A 20,000-nucleotide genomic window follows, 5' to 3' on the forward strand; every position below is an offset into this window, starting at 1 on the left:
CAACAGTGGACCTTTTTTCACCAAGCTGCTTGGCAATTTCCCCGTAGCCCTTTCCAGCCTTGTGGAGGTGTACAATTTTGTCTCTAGTGTCTTTGGACAGCTCTTTGGTCTTGGCCATGTTAGTAGTTGGATTCTTACTGATTGTATGGGGTGGACAGGTGTCTTTATGCAGCTAACGTCCTCAAACAGGTGCTTCTAATTTAGGATAATAAATGGAGTGGAGGTGGACATTTTAAATGCAGACTAACAGGTCTTTGAGGGTCAGAATTCTAGCTGATAGACAGGTGTTCAAATACTTATTTGCAGCTGTATCATACAAATAAATAGTTAAAAAATCATACATTGTGATTTCTGGATTTTTTTTTTTTAGATTATGTCTCTCACAGTGGACATGCACCTACGATGACAATTTCAGACCCCTCCATGATTTCTAAGTGGGAGAACTTGCAAAATAGCAGGGTGTTCAAATACTTATTTTCCTCACTGTATATATAGATATATATAGAGATAGATATATATAGAGATATGAAATGACTAAATTAGAAATGAAACAACTTGTGAAATAGAGCAAAACATGTCAAATTGCAGAAAAATGAAAATTATACACCTTACAGCGGTGGAGCTTTCTTCATGTAAATTAAAACAAGCCTTTCTAAATGTTCAGAAGAGAAGCATTTCCAGAGGCTGTTCAATATTTCCTCCATCAGCAGGCACAGAGGTTGTATACAAAGCAGTGATATTTCATAAGGGTATTAAGTCTGGTTTACGTTTGGGTGGGATGCATTATGGTTCATTGGAGTAATATCTGTCTTTTTCTCTCTGTGTGTCATGCTGCTATTATTCATGCCAGCAATCAGTCAATCAGTCAGCCAAATACATCTTCCACACTACCGATCAAAGTTAGGGGCCCTGATTATGTAGGTAATATAATATAAATATAGTAGGTGGACAAAATGCAACCCTGCATTAAACACTATCAATTGTGCAGCTATTATGTTTTATTTTTGTTGAGATTGTGTCAGAGAGGTGTTGAATGATCTCTTTGAGATCAATCAACACATTTTAAGACCTTAGTTTTAGGGCTGCAACTAAGTATTATTTTCCTTATATATTAATAGTTTAGTTCATGACATTTTAGAAAATAGTGAAAAGTTAACATATTCAAATGTATTGTTTTGTCCTCCCATCAGTCGAAAAAAAAAGATATTCAGTTTAATATCATAGAAGACTTGGAGAACCAGTGACTTTTGACATTTGAGAAAGTGGAACATTGGGACATGGAAAATGGATAATTTTTGGCATTTTTACAAAGAAAAATGATGATTAATCAATTATCAGAATAGTAATAATATTATGAAAATAATATCAAAATGAGCTGCCTGTAAATATTATATAATATATAATTAAACCATGTCATACATGTTTCAAATGTTATTTTGCATCATCCATTCTAGCAAATATAATACTTGGATAATAATTTTCATTCAACTTTACATACTAATATATTTTCATTGCACTATTTAAAACAGCACAGCTTTCTACAGTTGTGAGAATGATATGTATTCAGCAAACATGCCTGTCATCTCTCTTTCCCACAGCTTCATCCCCCGAGTGTCAGCTGCTGAAGCAGGTAACTCGGGGACCCTGGGGCCTTCCTATGGACCCCACACTCCGCAGAGCCACAGACACCACTGTTGTCCAACTCAGCGAAATGGTTTCTCTGCCAGTTCTGATAAAACAGGCCGTCACTACCCCATTGATCACACAGTGAGTGTCTGACTGAATGAAAGCAACAAGAGGAAAGTGTCTGTTTTGTGGTAGAGAGGGATTCAATACATCACATTTGTGAGCACATTGTTTAGTAGTTATTGTTTATAAGTATGTGTGTTGAGTGTCTGAGAAAGACATGATTATTTTACCTGGAAGCCCCAAACAAAATGTTTTAGACAAATGCAGGTGTGAGGCTCTCACTGATCTCTTGTCATTTTTCTGCTACTTTAGGCCACTTAAACTGTAGTTGAGTGCACATTCTGCACTGGAGGAATAATTTAAATTCTTATTACTTTCCATCTTTGTAGGATCCTTTTTCTGTTTGAAATTCCATCACAACTCCAGACAAGCTTGTCAGTCTTCACCTGTAATGTTTCTGCACACTGTGCAGTTTAGCCTTTGTGTGTAAAGATAGGATTTCTCATCCCTTTATGCACACAGAGGGTGTGCAGTATATTTAGAGTTGGAATTCACAGCTCTACATTTTTATTAAAGCATTTTGATCCCGACACTGAAGTTTGCCAGAGATTTTCAACTCTTATTTTCATATATTCCCTGCTGACTTCAGTTAAAGAGAGCCTCCCCTAAATCCCACTGTTATATAAATGTGAATTGCTTAGGAATGATTTAAAGCAGTGGGAGGGAAGTGAAAAACACCCGTATCTTCCCTGAGCTTTCTCCAGAGCGGATGTCAGTCGTCCTCACAACCTGTATCAAATATGCAAGTCAGCATAATTTTTTCAGTCCTGATTCTTGTCTCAGAAGTGTTCTCTCCTTATCTTGGTCATTGTCTCCTCCACCTTCCTTCTCTAGTGTGTCATTGGTGAACAAGGCGGTGGTGGACTACTTCTTTGTGGAGTTGGGGGTGGAGAGACACTTTGAGGCGCTGCGCCACTTTCTGCTGATGGAGGATGGCGAGTTTGCACAGTCCCTCAGCGATCTGCTCTTTGAAAAGGTGAAGCTCGTTCATCTTTGTGCAGAAGATAAGGGTGAAATAGTGTCATTTTTTTATTTATTGTATACTAGCAGAGGACAAGAAAGGACATATTGGAAGGCCAAATGTCCTGGTCTCCCCTTGTATGCATCACAGTAATAAAAAAAAGTTTTGCATGTATTTAGTGTTATCTGCCTTTAGCCTTAGAAACCCATCTGAGAGCTGTCGTGTGAAAAATAGGCGTCGGTTCTATTTCTAGCATGCACGCGTTTTCGGTGCGGCTCGAGCCATGCCTAGACGTGCATGTCACGCAGGCAGTGTGTAAGCTCGAACCTGTTAACATGGGAGCCGAAATATAAACGGACACGCCACGCAGCTGACACGCTCACGCGACGCAGCCAGTGTGTTAAATCTAAATCTGATGTGTCTCTGTGCCAGTTTTGCCGCACATGATGCATCACTGCTTAGAGTCCTAGACTACTTCCGAGCCCATGCTTTCTGGTGGAAATAAAAAGCACAGCCTTTGCTAACACCTTGGTGCAGTTCTGCAGAAACATTCATGTACAACTGTCTCTTGAGGCCCATGAGACAGAAGGTTTTTGTTCTAGCCAAACACTACACCAGCTGATCTCACTGATTAGCACACCTTCAACTGGAAAGCGAGCTATCATTGTAATCAACTACACGCAGTGTTTGTTTGGAATGAAAACCAGACAATTTTGGACCGGTGAAGAGGTATGTGTAGTCATCCATGTTTGACCTTTGTGTATTTATTTGACAAATGTCTCCTCCACCCAGCTGGGCAGTGGCCAGACTCCCGGCGAGCTGCTGACCCCCCTGGTCCTGAACTCCATCCTCAGTAAGGCCCTGCAGTACAGCTTGCATGGGGACACCCCCTTAGCAGGTAACTTTACCTTTGCCCTGCGCTTCTTCCCGGAGACCTTCCACCCACACGCCCCCGATTCTCTCAACTGTCTGGAGCTCCGCTACAAGGTGAGGCGGTATGTTTTAATGACGTGAGTAACAGAGTGTGTATGCTTGCATGAGTGCGCTTGTCTCAGCATGAGTGGCAGCTTGAATGTGACAACCTGTCATGTCTTGACAAACTGCTCTGGGTGTGGAAAATGAGTGCATCACGCACTTAAACACACTTTGATTGGAGTTGGGTCTTTTTAGAAGACATGCACAGTGACTAATACTGCACATATTGTTCTGTGTCCTTCACCCTCCTGACTGTTCCCTCTCCTGCTGAATCTCCCTCTTGTACCTTTTTTCTCATTTCCTCCCTCTCTCTCCGTATCTCTTGCTTCATGTGTTTTTGCTTCGCTCTCTCCCCATATATCTTCCACCCCCCATCTCTCACCATGCTGTGCTCCTATCACAATCCTCTCACCTCTTTTATTAACATCTCTGCTCTCACACCTTTATCCTCCCCTCCTCTCGCCTCATTCGGCATTCCCTCTTTTACCTGTTCTTCCTAAATTCTCGTCCTTTTTCCTCCACTTTGTTTTACACTCACTCGCTCTCACACTTTCGCACTGTTTTTTGTTTTGTTCCACTACCCCCCCCTCTCGGTGTCATCTCCCAGGTGGACTGGCCGTTGAACATCATCATCACGGACAGCTGCATGAACAAGTACAACCGTCTGTTCTCGTTCCTGCTGCAGCTCAAACACATGGTGTGGAGCCTCCGCGAGGTCTGGTTCCACCTCAAGAGAACAGGTGAGACGGTGGGAGCCGTCGATACAGACCCAGCTCAGACTCCACTTTACCTCCTGAGAAGGAAGAGTTAAGATTCTTCCTGTTGTGCTTCAACTGTTTATAAAATATTCATTAAGGAGAATGCTGCCATTCCTTTATGTTTTATTAATACAAATCACATCTCCTAGCAGTGGGCTGTTGTAAAACAGTGTGCCTCTGCCTCAGTGGGTTGGATAGTATTGATCAGTGAAAGCCTGTGCCCAGACTACTTAAAAGGATACCCTGAAGGGAAAAAACAAAGTATTAAGGTATTAAAGGGGATGTAAACCTCAGCGACTAAAACAATATTACTGATCACCAGGAGAACATATAGATGATTACTTAAAGCAACACTATGTAACTTTTAGCTGAAGCTGTAGTTCCAGTGAGACAACCTGTAGGGGGACCGAAGCGGGAAAAGTTACATAGTGTTGCTTTAATAATACAGCACTAAGAATGCATTGTTTGACCATGAGCAAGACTAACAGGACTACACAATGAAAAAAATGAATGATAATACAATTAACCGAGGTCTGTCTGTATTGTAAGTATAGCTAAGCTACCAAATTATTTTCATGACTAATTCATGTGCCCAAAGTGATCAGGAATAAAGAGGCCAAAGCTATTGATTTAGCAGTGATATGGCACAGAAAAGCGGCAGATCTTTACCTTTTGAATATCTGTAACCAGCAAATGTTTATTTTGAGTCCCTGCAGCACTGATCATGGCCATTTCTGTTTCCCTCAGCGCTGGTGAAAGGTGCAGGTCGCTCGGTGCAGTTTCGTCAGCTGCAGCTATACAGACATGAAATGCAGCATTTTGTCAAGGTGATCCAGGGATACATCGCCAACCAGATCCTGCAAGTGTCCTGGAGCGAGTTCACAGCCAAGCTGGCCACTGCCAACGACGTGGACGCCATTCACCGCACACATGCAGACTACCTCAACAGAGCCATCTTCAGGTGAGGGCTGGAGCTGCATACGTACATGTTACAGTATTGCAATATAATGCTTGCTGTTATCTCTATGCACAAAATAGGTGCTATATTTTTCCTCAATTTATTGCATGGGAGAAGACATGTCCACATGTCCTTGTTTTCCTTGACTGCAGTACTTTTAAAACTTTTTAGGGTTTTGAGTGATCACAGCTTTCAGCGTTATCAGCATTTAGCCTGTGAGCGCAGACACAGATAACCTGGTGAACTCAAAGATTGCATCATGCATAAACTACATAAAATAAGCACATGCAGAATACACCAACACAGGTAACCTGAGTACACAGAGTGGATTTAAAAATGCATGCGAGTTTAATGGCAGTTCTCTACAGGAAGTCACTCTGCACACATGCCTTTCAGCGTAACTTAAAATAATACTTTTCCAATTCGTATTTGGCCCCTCTTGCTAGAATCTGTTGGTGTGGCTGCCTGCATTAAATTGGAATTTTGTAATAACCCACAGTTTCAAAATGTTGTATAAAAGATTAGATTCAAATGTTTGAGCTAAAAGGGAGTATTTTGTAGTAACACATAATAGCCGTTTTCTCATATAACACGATCAACAGTCCAAAACCCAAAGATATGAAATTTACTATAATGTATATATGTATTCTCGGCATGTGTCCCTTAAAATTGGCTTTTTCTTTTGCTGGACTAATAAAATCGACTTATAGTTGCAGTAAATAAAGAGGTGTGTGTGCAGCCTTTTGGGACCCCAGCCCCTTCACATACAGAAGGTGTTCTGCAAAGTGTTTTGAACTTTAATATAGACAGCTGGAATCTAATTTAAACCATCAGGGTTTCAAGATACAAAATGCAAAAAAATTCAGGGGAGTGAATTGATTTCTTTAGGCTCTGTACAGGCACAGCAAGTAGAATTTGCACTCTCTGCACCCATCATTTCATATAAAATTAATTCAACCTCCTCGTTACAAGTTGATTAAAATTCCAGTTGGACGTGAGGCTAACTTTTGAACCCGATGAATGATTTAATCTCATTAGGAGAGGTTGTTAGTATCATACTTCTCTGTGTATAATGTTAGCCCGTCTGAACAGTCATTTTAAAGTTCCTTGTCGTGTTTCTTAAACTTTGCACTCTCTTGCCTCCCCAGGGGTTTGCTGACAGAGAAGGCAGCTCCGGTCATGAACATCATCCACAGCATCTTCAGCCTGATCCTCAAGTTTCGGGCCCAGCTGATCGCACAGCCCTGGGGCAGCCAGCAGGGGGAGGCAGTGCACCCAAGCTTTATTGCCATGCAGCAGTCGTACAACACCTTCAAGTATTACTCTCACTTCCTTTTCAAAGGTAAGCACAGAATATGTTTTATATATTTGTATCAAGTAGTTTGATACTGTGAAATATGGTATGTAAAAAAAACAAAAGGTAATAGTTTAGACTTCCAAAAAGGCTTAATTATATATACATTATATATAACAGATACAAAAATAAAAAGAATTTAAAAAAAACTATTGTTTTTATTTTGGAAAATTGAAATAAACAATGCCTAACTTTGTTTGAATTAGTCTGTATGTGTTAGGATGTTCCCCCTTGGTGTGATTAATGGTAGATTAGATCACTAGGGTTTGGGATAAATCAGTAGTTTGGATTTGCTGCAGCTATGTGTTATCGTAATTTAATTGAGGTTTTGCTGGCTTTAATTGTTCTTCCTGTTCATGCTTGTTATTGAGAGATAACCTCCTAAAGCGATTTCAATGTAAGTGATGGGGACACAATCCACAGTCTACATACTTTCAGTATGTACAGTACATACTTTCCAAACGTATATATCTGAAGATAATGAGACTTTAGTTGTCTTAAGGTATCTGGATGTCTTTCAAAGTTAGTCTTTTAAGTACATAGTTCCCTTTGTAAATTTCCACAGATAATATCCTAACTGAGCCACAGCAGAACAAAGAGGGAATGTCATACTACATAGACTGTAACTAATTCTAACTGTATGTAAAGGTATAGAACGTTTCCAAAACAAAGTTACAAAATGCTTTGTTTCTTTTTTCTCCTCTCAGTGGTGACCAAGCTGGTGAACCGAGGCTACCAGCCTCATCTAGAGGACTTCCTTCTTCGCATCAACTTCAACAACTACTACAAAGACTCCTGAGCTGTGTGCTGGTGTGTATGTTGTACATGAGCTTAGTGTGAGTACTTGACATAATACAGGCCATTTGTTAGATACTTATCCAATGCACTGTTGACATCTTAGAGTCCCCTGTATCTATCTGTAAGACAGATAATCAGAAATATATAATACAATAAATGTTAGTGTCTAAAATACATTCAGAAACCCACCTCTACTTTATATTAGGCCATGAATTTGAAATTAAAATTGTATGCAAAGTTTATGCAAACAATGTGCAGGATTTGAACTACATATGTGTGCTTAATTAATGGCTAAAACTGTATGCTGCCAAAGTTTGTAATTGAGATGAAGCTGATGCCTACTGTAATGTCTCACGCTTACGTCTGCCTCCAGCTATGTAGATTTTAAGGGCATATACTGTAAATGAAGTGTCAATTGCATGTAAATACAATTGTTAAATAAATGCGCTATGTTCTTGTGTTAATGTCGAAGTTCTTTTGTGATGTAAAGAAACACATTTACGTGGGTAAGAAAACATTACTTATTTATTAAAGATTGCATGTTAGCATTGGTTTTAGAAAACTAGAACGAGTTAAGTGTAAAGCCTTATAGGTATTGAATTCCATCAACTTCAGCCATTTACAAAAAGACAGAGGAAGACGGGAGAAAATGCAGTCCTTGCTATATTACTGAAATGTATTTTCTACACCATGAGTACCCAGAGTTTTCCTGACACTGCATTAACTTGCAAAGCAACAATATATCTAGTATGCAGCACAGCTGTAATAAGGATAATTGGCTGTAGCAGACCACAATAAGAGGATTTGGTTTCTTGACTGGAAGGTAAAGTTGGAGAAACTCTTCTCGCCAACTGAGCCATCAATCAGAGGAACAACACAGGCAGCTTGTGTAGGTCAAACAGAAACATCTCAAACTTTGCTGACTGATGCACTAAGCATTGCTGTAGTTTTATTAATTGTGTGATTAAAGCATTTCAACCAGCGCCCAAGGAAGGAGGTTACAAGTCTATTAGATGGACAAAATTGTCTGTATAGCATCAGGCAACATAAAGAGAAATGGTTAATCGTTATGACTTAAAGCAAAGGTTTGACATTTTGGAAATACACTTATTTGCTTTCTGGTAGAGAGTTAGATTAGAAGCTAGTTACCGCTCAGAGTGGTATTAATCTTCTCATCTAACTGTACACCAGAAAGCAAATAAGTGCATTTTCCAAATGTCAAACTATTCCTTTGATTACAATGAGTAGTGTTACGAGCAATTAAACATAATCATAACAAATTATTTACCAGTAGAGCAGGCAGTCAATGAAATATCCACACTTCCTTGTTTAACGGGATTCTACAAAGAGCTCTGATGTAGAGTTAGAAAAAGCAAGCAGACAAGCAAACGCACTGGTCAACACAATCTAACTTTCACGATCAATGTCAAGTCAGTGGTTTTGACCTTGTCTGTATTACACAGTACAAAAACATGTCACATTCAAACAGCACATCACAGGCTTCCACTGTCCATTGAGATTAGTGTTACAGCTCAAATTGGCAGAAATGGAATAAAACTGCACTGGGATCCAGAGGGAAGGCAGAATTTCACGGATCAATTGTTTTTCCTTTCCTTTTTCTGTTTAGATGTATACGCAAAGAGCAAGTTGCTTTTCAATGATTACATAATACCCCACTGTGGTCTGTCTTCATGTGCTACTGTAACATTTCAGTGATATATATATTTTTTTTAGTATTAGAGTTCAGCGCTCAGTGTAGAGGTTTTAATATTCTGCGAAGGGACCGAGAGAGAACGCCATTATTAAATCATGCACCGCATCAGTCCTAGCATACTGACTCAAAGCTATTAATGCAGCCAACTCTGATTAAACATCATAGACGCTTGGATGGTTCGTATTTACATAGGCTTTCAAAAAACGTAGCACAAAGTACTCATTTTACTGAAGAATATATGGAATGCTCAAAGACCTTGCATACAGACTTGTTTTGTACAGGTAGTGGTGAATCACAGAAAAAGATGACCTTAATTCATTTCAGTGGGAATGCTTCAGATAGTCAGGGTGCCATGTATGTGTAACCTCATAGTGGCAAGAACAAAAACGTTTAGTCTAATCATTCATGCCAACTTTGTCCACTGCTCCAGGACACATGCTCACACAGAGTAATAATAACAAGCAATGCAACAATCACTGCTCTGAAGATAAAAGAAACTGACATGATTTTAACCTATCTTAAGTCCTTCCTCGTCTTAAAAGTCGTACGTCCTTCAAATGTCTCAATTAGTGCATTCTGTAGTCATCAAGCATTATCAAACAGATATTAACTTTGGAAGTGCAATAACTTTTTTTGTACATGAATAAACAAAAAATAAACGCCAAGTAGTTGCATAAGAGCCATACGTACAAGTTAATGTGTAAAACGCAATAAATGAATAAGGAATAAACTGTCCAAACAAACTATGTAAACTTATAAATGAATGTAAAATTAAAATAAAACAAATGATTCACTACCTTTTGTTAGGTGGCTGTGGATATTAGAAGACAATGAAACACAATCAACACCTATATAGTGTCCCTTAAGACGGAAGTACCACCCACAATAGTGTAAAAACAACTCCAAATCCAAAGACCCATGCTACAGTCTGACCATAGAAAAGCAGATCTAAAGGAGCACCCATGAGATTTGCTTTTTGGTCCAGGCAACCCCCTGCCAACGTCTCCTGCTTTCATTACAGCAAAAAAACTGGAGATCTAGTAACACATGGTAAGTGGAAGTGAACCTCACTCTCTAATATGGGTGTTAGAGTACCAGAGTTAGGGCTAGCAAGTCATGATTACACCTTCATCCAGAGATAGCCTTCTCTCCTGGGAAAAAGTTGGTCCATGGCCCTGGTCTTGGTTTTTTTTTGTTTTGTTTTGTTTTTTTTGTTTTTTTTTGGGGGGGGTCCTAACTGGGATTAGGCTTCAGACTCCAGGTCTTCTTCTGCTCCGTTGGTTGTGTCGCCCGTCTCAGGCTCCAGCAACAGGAATTTGCCGTCGTTGGTTAGAGGCATGTTCTTCATCAGCTGGGCCAGGGCCTCTGGGTCCTTGAAAACAAAACAAAACAAGAGTTGCTAAATCCAGCCAAGTAAGAATTTACTCAAACTAAATGGTTTTTAAATTCCTCAAGTTGTGACGATACATTTTGAATGTACCTACCTCACCTTTATGCCATTAGGGTTATGGGAGGTAAACTGTTGACCAATTCTAGTGGTTATGTTCTTATTTATCTTCATTAATATCTCCAATGTGTAGAGGTAATGTTTCTGTTGTTCAGCCACTGAAAAAGCTACTGTGACTCAGTGTTGTGAAAATATAAAACCTAAATAGATAATATGATAAAACTGTATTGATAAAGTACATTTTGTGTAAAATTATGCAATAGTATGAGCTTCACAAAAATGAAAAATACATATAAAAAGGCAGATGCAAGGCTCTAAAGAACATAGCAGAAAGGCCATTATAGACAAAAGAGATGTAAAACTGATCAAAATAAAATGAAAATACTGTGGGTGAAGTAAAATGTAGGTTTGAAAAGATGAGTTTTAAGTTATCTTTAAAAAAGTTATCTACAGGGAGACTGTTTAAAAGTTTGGACCATGTCTTACTACTTTAAACAGACAGTGATTACAAAGATAATTGTTTGATTTAAATAAAGTTGCATCAATGACATACTATTGTGGTGTTTTGTAACAGAAATGTCAACTTTCCTATTATAGGGGAACACTTTCCCTTTCCAGTAAATAGCTCATTTGTTTAACTGTGTGTTGTACTTTTGCTCTTGTTTATGTCTCAAAAACCAACTGCCTCTTTTCTAGGTTTTCATGATGATACCTTCTTGGCTTCTGTAATGTCCTTCGCCAAGCTTATGGTGTAACATATCTGTGAAAAAAGACAAACAAAATTAATATACAGGGTATATGCAGGAATTCTGAAGTTAAATTGAACACCATTTAAGACAAATCGGCAGTTTAATGTGGAAGTAAGATGGAAAAGATATTTTGTTTTATGCGTGTGCTTTTCCTGTTCCTGTGTTGCCTTCAACCATATCCTGGCTCCCTTGATTGACACTTAGTCATCACAACTTTGAGAACCCCTGGCATAGTATCTCATAAAAATGTCATGATATAGTAGGTCATAATAAAGTCATGAAATTTCTAATGGCATACTATACTCTTACTTTTTTATGATACAGTATGTATAAGTATGCCGTTAAATGTGTGTCATTAAAAAAGTCATAGTATTTTTACCTCTAGTACCTCTAAACGTGCACACATTACCCCCGTTCTCTACACCCTCCATTGGCTCCTGGTGCGTTTTAGAATCGATTTTAAGATTTTGTTTGTTTTCAAGGCCTTAAATGGCCTGGCCCCGGAGAATTGGTCGGAGATTTTAACTCTCCGCGAGCACAACAGGTCATTGTGGTCATCCAGTCAACTGGTTTTAGAGGTCCCAAGGTCAAGGTACAAACTGTGGGGTGAACGCTCTTACACAGTTGCTGCCCCGAGACTTTGGACTAGGTTACCCCCTGACATTCGCACTATTACAGAGGTAGCTCTATTTAGTACTAGGGATGTCCCAATCAGGTTTTTTTGCCCTTGAGTCCGAGTCCGAGTCATTTGATTTTGAGTATCTACCGATACCGAGTCCCGATCCGATACTTCTATAATAATTCAACTTTATAATACCTCCAGACCGCAGACATACTCACGCTTTCCGCTTCAAGCTGCTTCCGTGTTCTAATTTGCCGGCATTTAACTAATAGCGTCTCTGCAACCGCACGCGTTGCTGTTTCTGTGTGGAGTCAAAAGGGTCCAACTCTGTGCCACCGCATAACTATAGATGTGTTAAAAAATAATGAGAATATACATATATATCCGAGTCCTGATCGGGATGTAACGTCCGATTCCGATCGAGTCTGAAACCACGTGATCGGGCCTGATTTCCAATCACATGATCGGATCTGGACATCCCTATTTAGTACCAAACTCAAAACTTAATTATTTAAAATGGATTTTAATACATAGTATCGGTGTGACATTTTCCCTCTCCTCCTCCTGTTTTTATGTAACCTTTTCTGATTTTACTGCATTCTATGTTTTATTATTTTTATTGTATTTTATGTTGTTTTATTCTTGTCGTTGATGTAAAGCACTTTGGATACCTGCTGGTTGGTGTAAAGTGCTGTATAAATAAATGATTGATTGATTGACTGATTGATTGATAGTATGTCATAAAGATGACAAAAAAAATTTCATAATATAGTACATCATAAAAAAGTCATAGTAAAGTATGTCACGAAAACAATTATTGTATAGTATGTCATAAAAAGTCATAGTATACTGTGTCATAAAAGACAAAAAGTCATAGTATAGTATATCATAAAAAAGTCATAGTATATTATGTAAAAAAAGTCATAGTATATATTTCATAAAAAGTCACAGTTTAGTATTTCATAAAAAGTCATGAAAGTCATAGTATAGTATATCATAAAAACATCATAGTATATTATGTAAAAAAAAGTTATAGTATATATGTCATGACAAAATTCATTGTATAGTATGTCATAAAAAGTCACAAAAAGTCATAGTATAGTATGTCATAAAAAAGTCATAGTAAAGTATGTCATGAAAAAAATATTGTATAGTATGTCATAAAAAGTCACAAAAAAGTCTTAGTATAGTGTCATAAAAAAAGTCATAGTATAATATGTCATAAAAAAATCACTAAAAAACTCATAGTATAGTATGTCCCAAAAAAACAGTATAGTATCTCATAAAAAGTCCCAAAAAGTCATAGTGAAGTATGTAATAAAAAGTCATGACAAAGTCATAAAAAGTCATAGTATATACTATGTCAAAAAAGACATAAAAACTCATAGTATAGTATATCATAAAAAATGTATAGTATATTATGTAAAAAAAAAAAAGTCAAAGAAATCATTGTATGTCATAAAAAAGTCACAAAAGGTCATAGTTTAGTATGTCATAAAAGTCTTAGTATAGATGTCATAAGTCATAAAAAAGTACTATTATAGTATGTATTAAAAAAGTCATAGTATAGTATGTCATAAAAAAGCCATAGTATAGTATATCATGCAAAATTCATAGTATATTATGTAAAAAAAGTCATAGTATATGTCATGAAAAGAATCATTGTATAATATGTCATAAAAAAGTCACAAAAGGTCATAGTTCAGTATGTCATAAAAAGGTCTTAGTATAGATGCCATAAGTCATAAAAAAGTACTATCATAGTATGTATTAAAAAAAGTCATAGTAAAGTCATAAAAATAGTATATCATACTACTAAAATAGTATGTCATAAAAAGTCATAGTTCAGTATGTCATAAAACGTCATAGTATAGTATGTCATAAAAAGTCATAGTAAAGTATGTCATAAAATGTCACAAAAAGTCATAGTATAGTATGTCATAAAAAGTCACAAAAAGTCATAGTATAGTATGTCATAAAAAGTCATGGAAAATGTATAGTATAGTAGGTTATGTCATAAAAAGTCGTAAAAAAACATAGTATTGTATGTGGAAAAAGTCATAAAAAAAGTCCTAGTATAGTAAGCCATAAAAAGTCATAGTATAATACTTCATAAAAAGTCATAAAAAAGTCCTGGTATGGTATGTCATAAAAAGTCATAGTATAGTATGTCATAAAAAAGTAATAGTATAGTATTTTATAAAAAACTCATAAAAAAGTCCTAGTAAAGTTATGTCATAAAAAGTCACAAAAAGTCATAGTATAGTATGTCATAAAAAGTCATGGAAAATGTATAGTATAGTAGGCTATGTCATAAAAAGTCGTAAAAAAGCATCATAGTAAAAAGTTATAAAAAAGACATTGTATAGGGTGTCGTAAAAACGTCATAGTATAGTATGTGGAAAAAGTCACAAGAAGTCATAGTATAGTATGTTATCAAAGTCATAAAAAAGTCATAGTATAGTATGTTATCAAAGTCATAAAAAAGTCATAGTATAGTATGTCAAAAAAGTCAGAAAGAAGTCAGTTTAGCATGTCAAAAAAGTCATAGTATAGTATGTCATAAAAAAGTCATAGAAAAGTCATAGTATAGTATGTCAAAAAAGTCATAGAAAACTCATAGTATAGCATGTCAAAAAAGTCATAGAAAAGTCATAGTATAATATGTCAAAAAAGTCACAAAAAGTCATAGTATAGTATGTTATCAAAGTCATAAAAAAGTCATAGTATAGTATGTCAAAAAAGTCACAAAAGATCATAGTATAGTATGTCAAAAAAGTCATAAAAAGTCATCGTATAGTATGTCAAAAAAGTCAGAAAGAAGTCATAGTTTAGTATGTCAAAAACATCATAGTATAGTATGTCATAAAAAGTCGTAAAAACGTCATAGTATAGTTTGTGGAAAAAGTCATAAAAACCTTTTTATAGTATGTCATAAAAAAGTCATAGTAATGTATGTCATAAAAAGTCACAAAAGAGTCCTAGTATAGTATGTCATAAAAAAAGTCATACAAAGACATAGCATAGTATGTCAAAAAATCATAAAAAGGTCATAGTTTAGTCTGTCATAAAAAAGTTTTAGTACAGATGTCAAAAGTCATATAAAGTCCTATTATAGTATGTCATAAAAAAGTCATACAAAGTCATAGCATAGTATGTCAAAAAATCATAAAAAGGTCATAGTTTAGTCTGTCATAAAAAAGTTTTAGTACAGATGTCAAAAGTCATATAAAGTCCTATTATAGTATGTCTTAAATAAGTCATAGTATAGTATGTCTTAAAAAAAGTCATAGAAAAGTCATAGTGTACTATGTCAAAAAAGTAATAAGTCATAAAAAGTCATAGTTTAGTATGTCATAGAAAAGTCATAGTATAGTATGTCATAAAAAAGTCACAAAAAGTCATAATATAGTATGTTATCAAAGTCATAAAAAAGTCATAGTATGTCAAAAAAGTCAAAAAAAATTCATAGTATAGTATGTCAAAAAAGTCATAGTATAGTATGTCAAAAAAATTCATAAAGGAGGTCATAGTATAATATGTCAAAAAAGACAAAGAAGTCAAGTTTAGTATGTCAAAAATGTCATAGTATAGTATGTCAAAAAAGTCACAAGAACATAAAAAGTCAAAAAGTCATAGTATATTATCAAAGTCATAAAAAAGTCATAGTATAGTATGTCAAAAAAGTCATTAAAGTCATAGTTTAGCGTGTCAAAAAAGTCATAGTATAGTATGTCATAAAAAAGGCATAGAAAAGTCATAGTATAGTATGTCAATAAAGTCATAAGAACATCATAAAAAGTCATTGCATAGTATGCCATTAAACTTGCATAGTACAGTATAGTATGTCATAAAAATGCCATAGTATAGTATGTCATAAAAAAGTATTTTCAATCTCTGTGCCCATTGAGGGTGCAATTATCGCCTTCTGACACAGCTGTCATTTCATGCCTCACAGTTATTCCCAGAGACAGGCCTCAGCCATGTTTCAAACTCCCTGTCCTCCAACCGAAAACTTGTATATAACCATTAGCTTATTAGTCTAACAAATGGGCTAAGGGACCTTCGCATAACGTTTCAAGCAGCAGTCAGTCAGTAGGTCAGTGAGCGCGCTAACAGTTGTCCTTTTCAGATGGCTTAAAATCCAGTCGGATTCTATAAATGAAATGCACAGAATCCCACTACGCACCTATGCAATGATTAAATTCATGCAAACTTTAACAAACCTCTTTGGACAAATATACATGTTGAGCTTGGAAAATAGCATTTAAGACTTTTTATTATTTTTTAAGAGCCTTAATTGTTTAACAACTTTCTATTTTTTTGTGTAATGAATATTTGTATAATGTTAGTGTTGTATCAACCTTTTCGCCCTCTGTGTTGCTCTCAAAGACGAAGGCGCTAAAGGAGGGCTCTCCCTCCTCATCTCCGTCACTCCAGTCTCTGCCCTCAACCACGAACCCCATCAGCCTCCCGTTCTCTTGGTGGGCTGCAAACTGACACACTTCTCCAAGCTGGAACTGAGAAATGAGGAGTGTTGAGAATAAAGATGTGGTATGAGTTGTAAGATCAGGAATTTTAGAAATTTTGCACAATTTCAATATAAAAATCATACCCCTGAATAGGGAACTTATTTGGGAGAGATATATACACGTAAAAAGGCAATACTAGGTCTTTTGGCATGTTTTGGTTAGACATATGCCCATTTAATTGAATTGTCACTATCATCTTATTAAATAGGAATTCAGTAAAATTACAACCCTCTGCATTCACAGAACATCCTCGTATTAATTATATTACTGCAGTGAATATATTTTATATTTATTATAATATTTCACTTAAAGATAGGAGCCTAAAGCAAAGTACGCAGTTTATAACTTATTAACACATTCTGCTAGTTCTTACTAGCTAGTGGTTAGCTTGATTGTGCATACTAATTGGGTTTAACTTCCTTTTATTCTTTATTGTAAAACATGTCCATTATAAAATGAGTTGTTCACTTTAAACTCTAAGTTCAGGCTTGAATTTTCAAAGTACCATTCCCTGTTAGTTAACTTGCTACTGTGGCTAAATTAGTTAACTCATTCAAATTCGACAAAAACAAAATAAAACTATGAAAAGTCGTTTTGGGTCGTCTTTCCACTTTTCCAACCGTCACAACTCTAGTTTTGGTTGAAATAAACACATAGTTTATCAATTTACATGTGAAAATTTGTTGGCTCTATACACGGTGAAAGTATTGTTTTTTCAAGTGGAGTCCGGTGGGTTTAGCGCTAGCGACCTCAGAGCTGTTTCTGATTAAACAGAAAGGTCTTAAAGAGGTTTTAAAACTGCCTATCTCTGTAGGGATCCTTCAAATAATAATCTAAGCCTTTCAGTCGAAAAAGCACTTTTTCGTGGACCAAATTGATGATGAACATTTAATAATACTGGACCAATTTCAAAGACTGTTGTTCCTATCAGTCACTTACACACAAAAACATAGGAAAATATGGTCCAGGTTGAAAAAAACGGTAGTTAACCTTTCATGTTCTGAATGTTGAGTACAGCCCCTTTAACCACTTAATAAAAAAGTGAAAAAGTTCTGACTTTTGTCATGCAGTACTTACGCATATTCTTGTAACTTGAGTTTGAGGGTCAATCAACCTATTGTGAAGACAAAATAGAGACGTTTACAAGAATATGAAAAAAACGCAGTGATACAGCCTTGACTTCATATTTAATGTTTGTTTTGTTGCCTGTAGTCTTCAGCTTGAACAATGTTTACACAAGGCGATAGCTGTGAAAATCGACCATGGGTTATACAAAAGCACGTTTTCGTTGGATAAGCCGAGTGGCGTACAAAAGAGTTGTTTGTCGCAGATATTTATGTTTGGTTAGGCTCCAGAAGATTTTTATATATACAGCACATACAACTTTTCCATTGGCGCCCGCTGGTAATGACAAGACCTGCACACAATCAAGCAAATGTGCACAATCAGTTATCTAGACAACTTTATATAGGTCAGGCTTTCACAATACCATTTCTTGTGCACAGACATACAACTAGACAAAGTTAGATAAATTGTAATACTGTAAATAAGACAGTTGTAGCTGTAAAAAATGTTTTAAAGATGTTTTTCTGTTGTGTTGTACAGTTTGGGAGGCTACAGTATTTCAGGACTGACCAGACTATCAAAAATTGTCAGCGCCGGAGTCCTAGAAAAGTTTCCCCAAAGGGACAATAAAGTTTAATTGAATTGACTTGAATTGAATATCACAATGTTTTAATGTAGTTATTATAAAGACAGATTTAATCCAAAATAAAATACATTTTTTAAGTGATAAGAGAAAGATTGTGAGGCTGTGTGGCAGACAACGTTAAACCATTGGAAGATTATAAGAATATAATAGAACATTTTCTCCACTGACCAGAAAGCAATAATGGCGTTTTTCCATCACATGGTAAATGCTCGACTCACTTCAACTCTACTCGCCTTTTTTGGCTTTCCATTACGAAAAAAAGTCCCTGGTACCTGCTAAGGTACTTTTTTTTAGTATCACCTCCGTCGAGGTTCCAAGCGAGCTGAGGCGATACCAAAAGGTGACTTGAAAACCTGCAGACTACTGATTGGTCAAAGTGAATTGTCACTAATCACTGCGTCATCGTTGCTAGCTACAGACAGGGGGTGTCCTGAACAAACCCGCCATTTTTAATTAGTTTAGCCAGCGGCGTTTTTTTTGCTGCCTCCAGCTTCTTTAGAAACAATTTTTTTCTTCTGGCTGTGGCAACAGCCACATGCCGAAGAGTCAAAAACAACACACCTTCAACGTTCTGTGTGTGTGTTGCGTTAAATCACGGCAGTTTCCTGCGGCGTCGCTATGATGACCAGCCACGCTCGCCTCAGGCATGAGACGGTACTAAATCTGCATTGGAAAATGGAGGACGGGGCACCGCGGCCGAGTCGAGTCGAGCAGAGTCGAGTAGAGTAGAGCTGGTACTAGCAGTGGGTAAGCGCCATAACTGAAGCATTTGTTTGGGCCTTTTCTATCTATATTGCTAGGTAATTTCAGAAATGCATTACCATCTCTACATGCTAAGTTGCCTTTTTCTGTCTGAGGTGGTATTCATGTAACAGTTCATAAATATTAGATAAATTCTACCTGAGGCTACTGCTGGTGACCATGAGGTGGGACTCAGTGGTCTTGAAGATGTTGTGTATGGCTCGGGCAGCCAGCACCTGCCTCATGGCCTCATAGATCACCTCCTGATTGTTTCCACAGCGCACCGCCATTGAGCCCTGGAAGCGCACAGCGAATACTTGCTGCAGGAGGGAGTCTGCGGAAACATACAAACATCACCCACACACAAACATGTCAGCAGCATAAACAGTCAAGTAAGCAAAAGAAGCACTCATGTAGGAGGGTAAACTCCAGGGACACAAACACACACAAGTTAGGCTGAATTCGAACAGTCCTTGACAGAGAGAAAGTTGATCATTAAGTTTCATATATAAAAAAAAAAAAAAACGGTTACCGTCACATTCTGTTGAACAGTCGTCGTCTGTTTCTCCAAACGGATTTGTACGTCTGCCAGGAAGGGAGCACACACACCAGCAAAAAAAACAATTAAACCCCTGTATTGAGCCATTAAGAAGCATTCAGCTTCCTGGAAATTGTATAATAACCACTATGAGGCCAACTTTTCAGAAATTTGCAACATCACCCACCAGTAGTAGTCGTTCCTGCCTGTCTTTCACAAAATACACCAACACAAACTACCTACACAAGTCGTTCTCTCACCTCCCTCCAGTCCTGTTCTGGTCTTGAAATTCGGAGGCCGGCAGCATGATGTCAAACTGAATGGGTGTCCCAGGGGCTATCAGGTCTTCTGGTTCCGGAGCAGCCCCCGTCGTCTGGGAACCACCACTGGCAG

The 20,000-nt window shown here is 37.0% G+C and overlaps 2 protein-coding genes across 3 annotated transcripts in view; one reads left to right on the forward strand and one right to left on the reverse strand.

Moving 5' to 3' along the window:
* Positions 1–8,013, forward strand: part of tubgcp6 (tubulin, gamma complex associated protein 6) — a 31,262-nt gene extending 23,249 nt beyond the window's left edge. For both annotated transcript variants that reach the window (XM_031283307.2, XM_031283308.2), the window contains 7 exons: positions 1,599–1,767; positions 2,584–2,725; positions 3,503–3,697; positions 4,293–4,425; positions 5,191–5,404; positions 6,550–6,743; positions 7,463–8,013. In XM_031283307.2, coding sequence (XP_031139167.2) covers positions 1,599–1,767; positions 2,584–2,725; positions 3,503–3,697; positions 4,293–4,425; positions 5,191–5,404; positions 6,550–6,743; positions 7,463–7,554 — 1,139 coding nt within the window. In that variant the 3' untranslated portion in view covers positions 7,555–8,013. The remainder of the gene's footprint in view (positions 1–1,598; positions 1,768–2,583; positions 2,726–3,502; positions 3,698–4,292; positions 4,426–5,190; positions 5,405–6,549; positions 6,744–7,462) is intronic.
* A 460-nt stretch (positions 8,014–8,473) lies between these two features.
* The window catches only part of appl2 (adaptor protein, phosphotyrosine interaction, PH domain and leucine zipper containing 2), a 26,292-nt gene continuing 14,765 nt past the window's right edge, over positions 8,474–20,000 (reverse strand). The window contains exons 15-22 of the mRNA XM_036002731.1: positions 19,868–20,000; positions 19,602–19,654; positions 19,229–19,403; positions 17,695–17,731; positions 16,450–16,605; positions 11,427–11,474; positions 10,485–10,639; positions 8,474–10,401 (exon numbers count right to left, since the gene is read on the reverse strand). The exon at positions 19,868–20,000 is cut by the window's right edge and continues 23 nt beyond it. Of these exons, the coding sequence (XP_035858624.1) occupies positions 10,511–10,639; positions 11,427–11,474; positions 16,450–16,605; positions 17,695–17,731; positions 19,229–19,403; positions 19,602–19,654; positions 19,868–20,000 (731 nt within the window). The 3' untranslated portion in view covers positions 8,474–10,401; positions 10,485–10,510. The remainder of the gene's footprint in view (positions 10,402–10,484; positions 10,640–11,426; positions 11,475–16,449; positions 16,606–17,694; positions 17,732–19,228; positions 19,404–19,601; positions 19,655–19,867) is intronic.

Source organism: Sander lucioperca, chromosome 7, assembly GCF_008315115.2.
Source record: "Sander lucioperca isolate FBNREF2018 chromosome 7, SLUC_FBN_1.2, whole genome shotgun sequence".
NCBI classification, from domain to species: Eukaryota; Metazoa; Chordata; class Actinopteri; order Perciformes; family Percidae; genus Sander; species Sander lucioperca.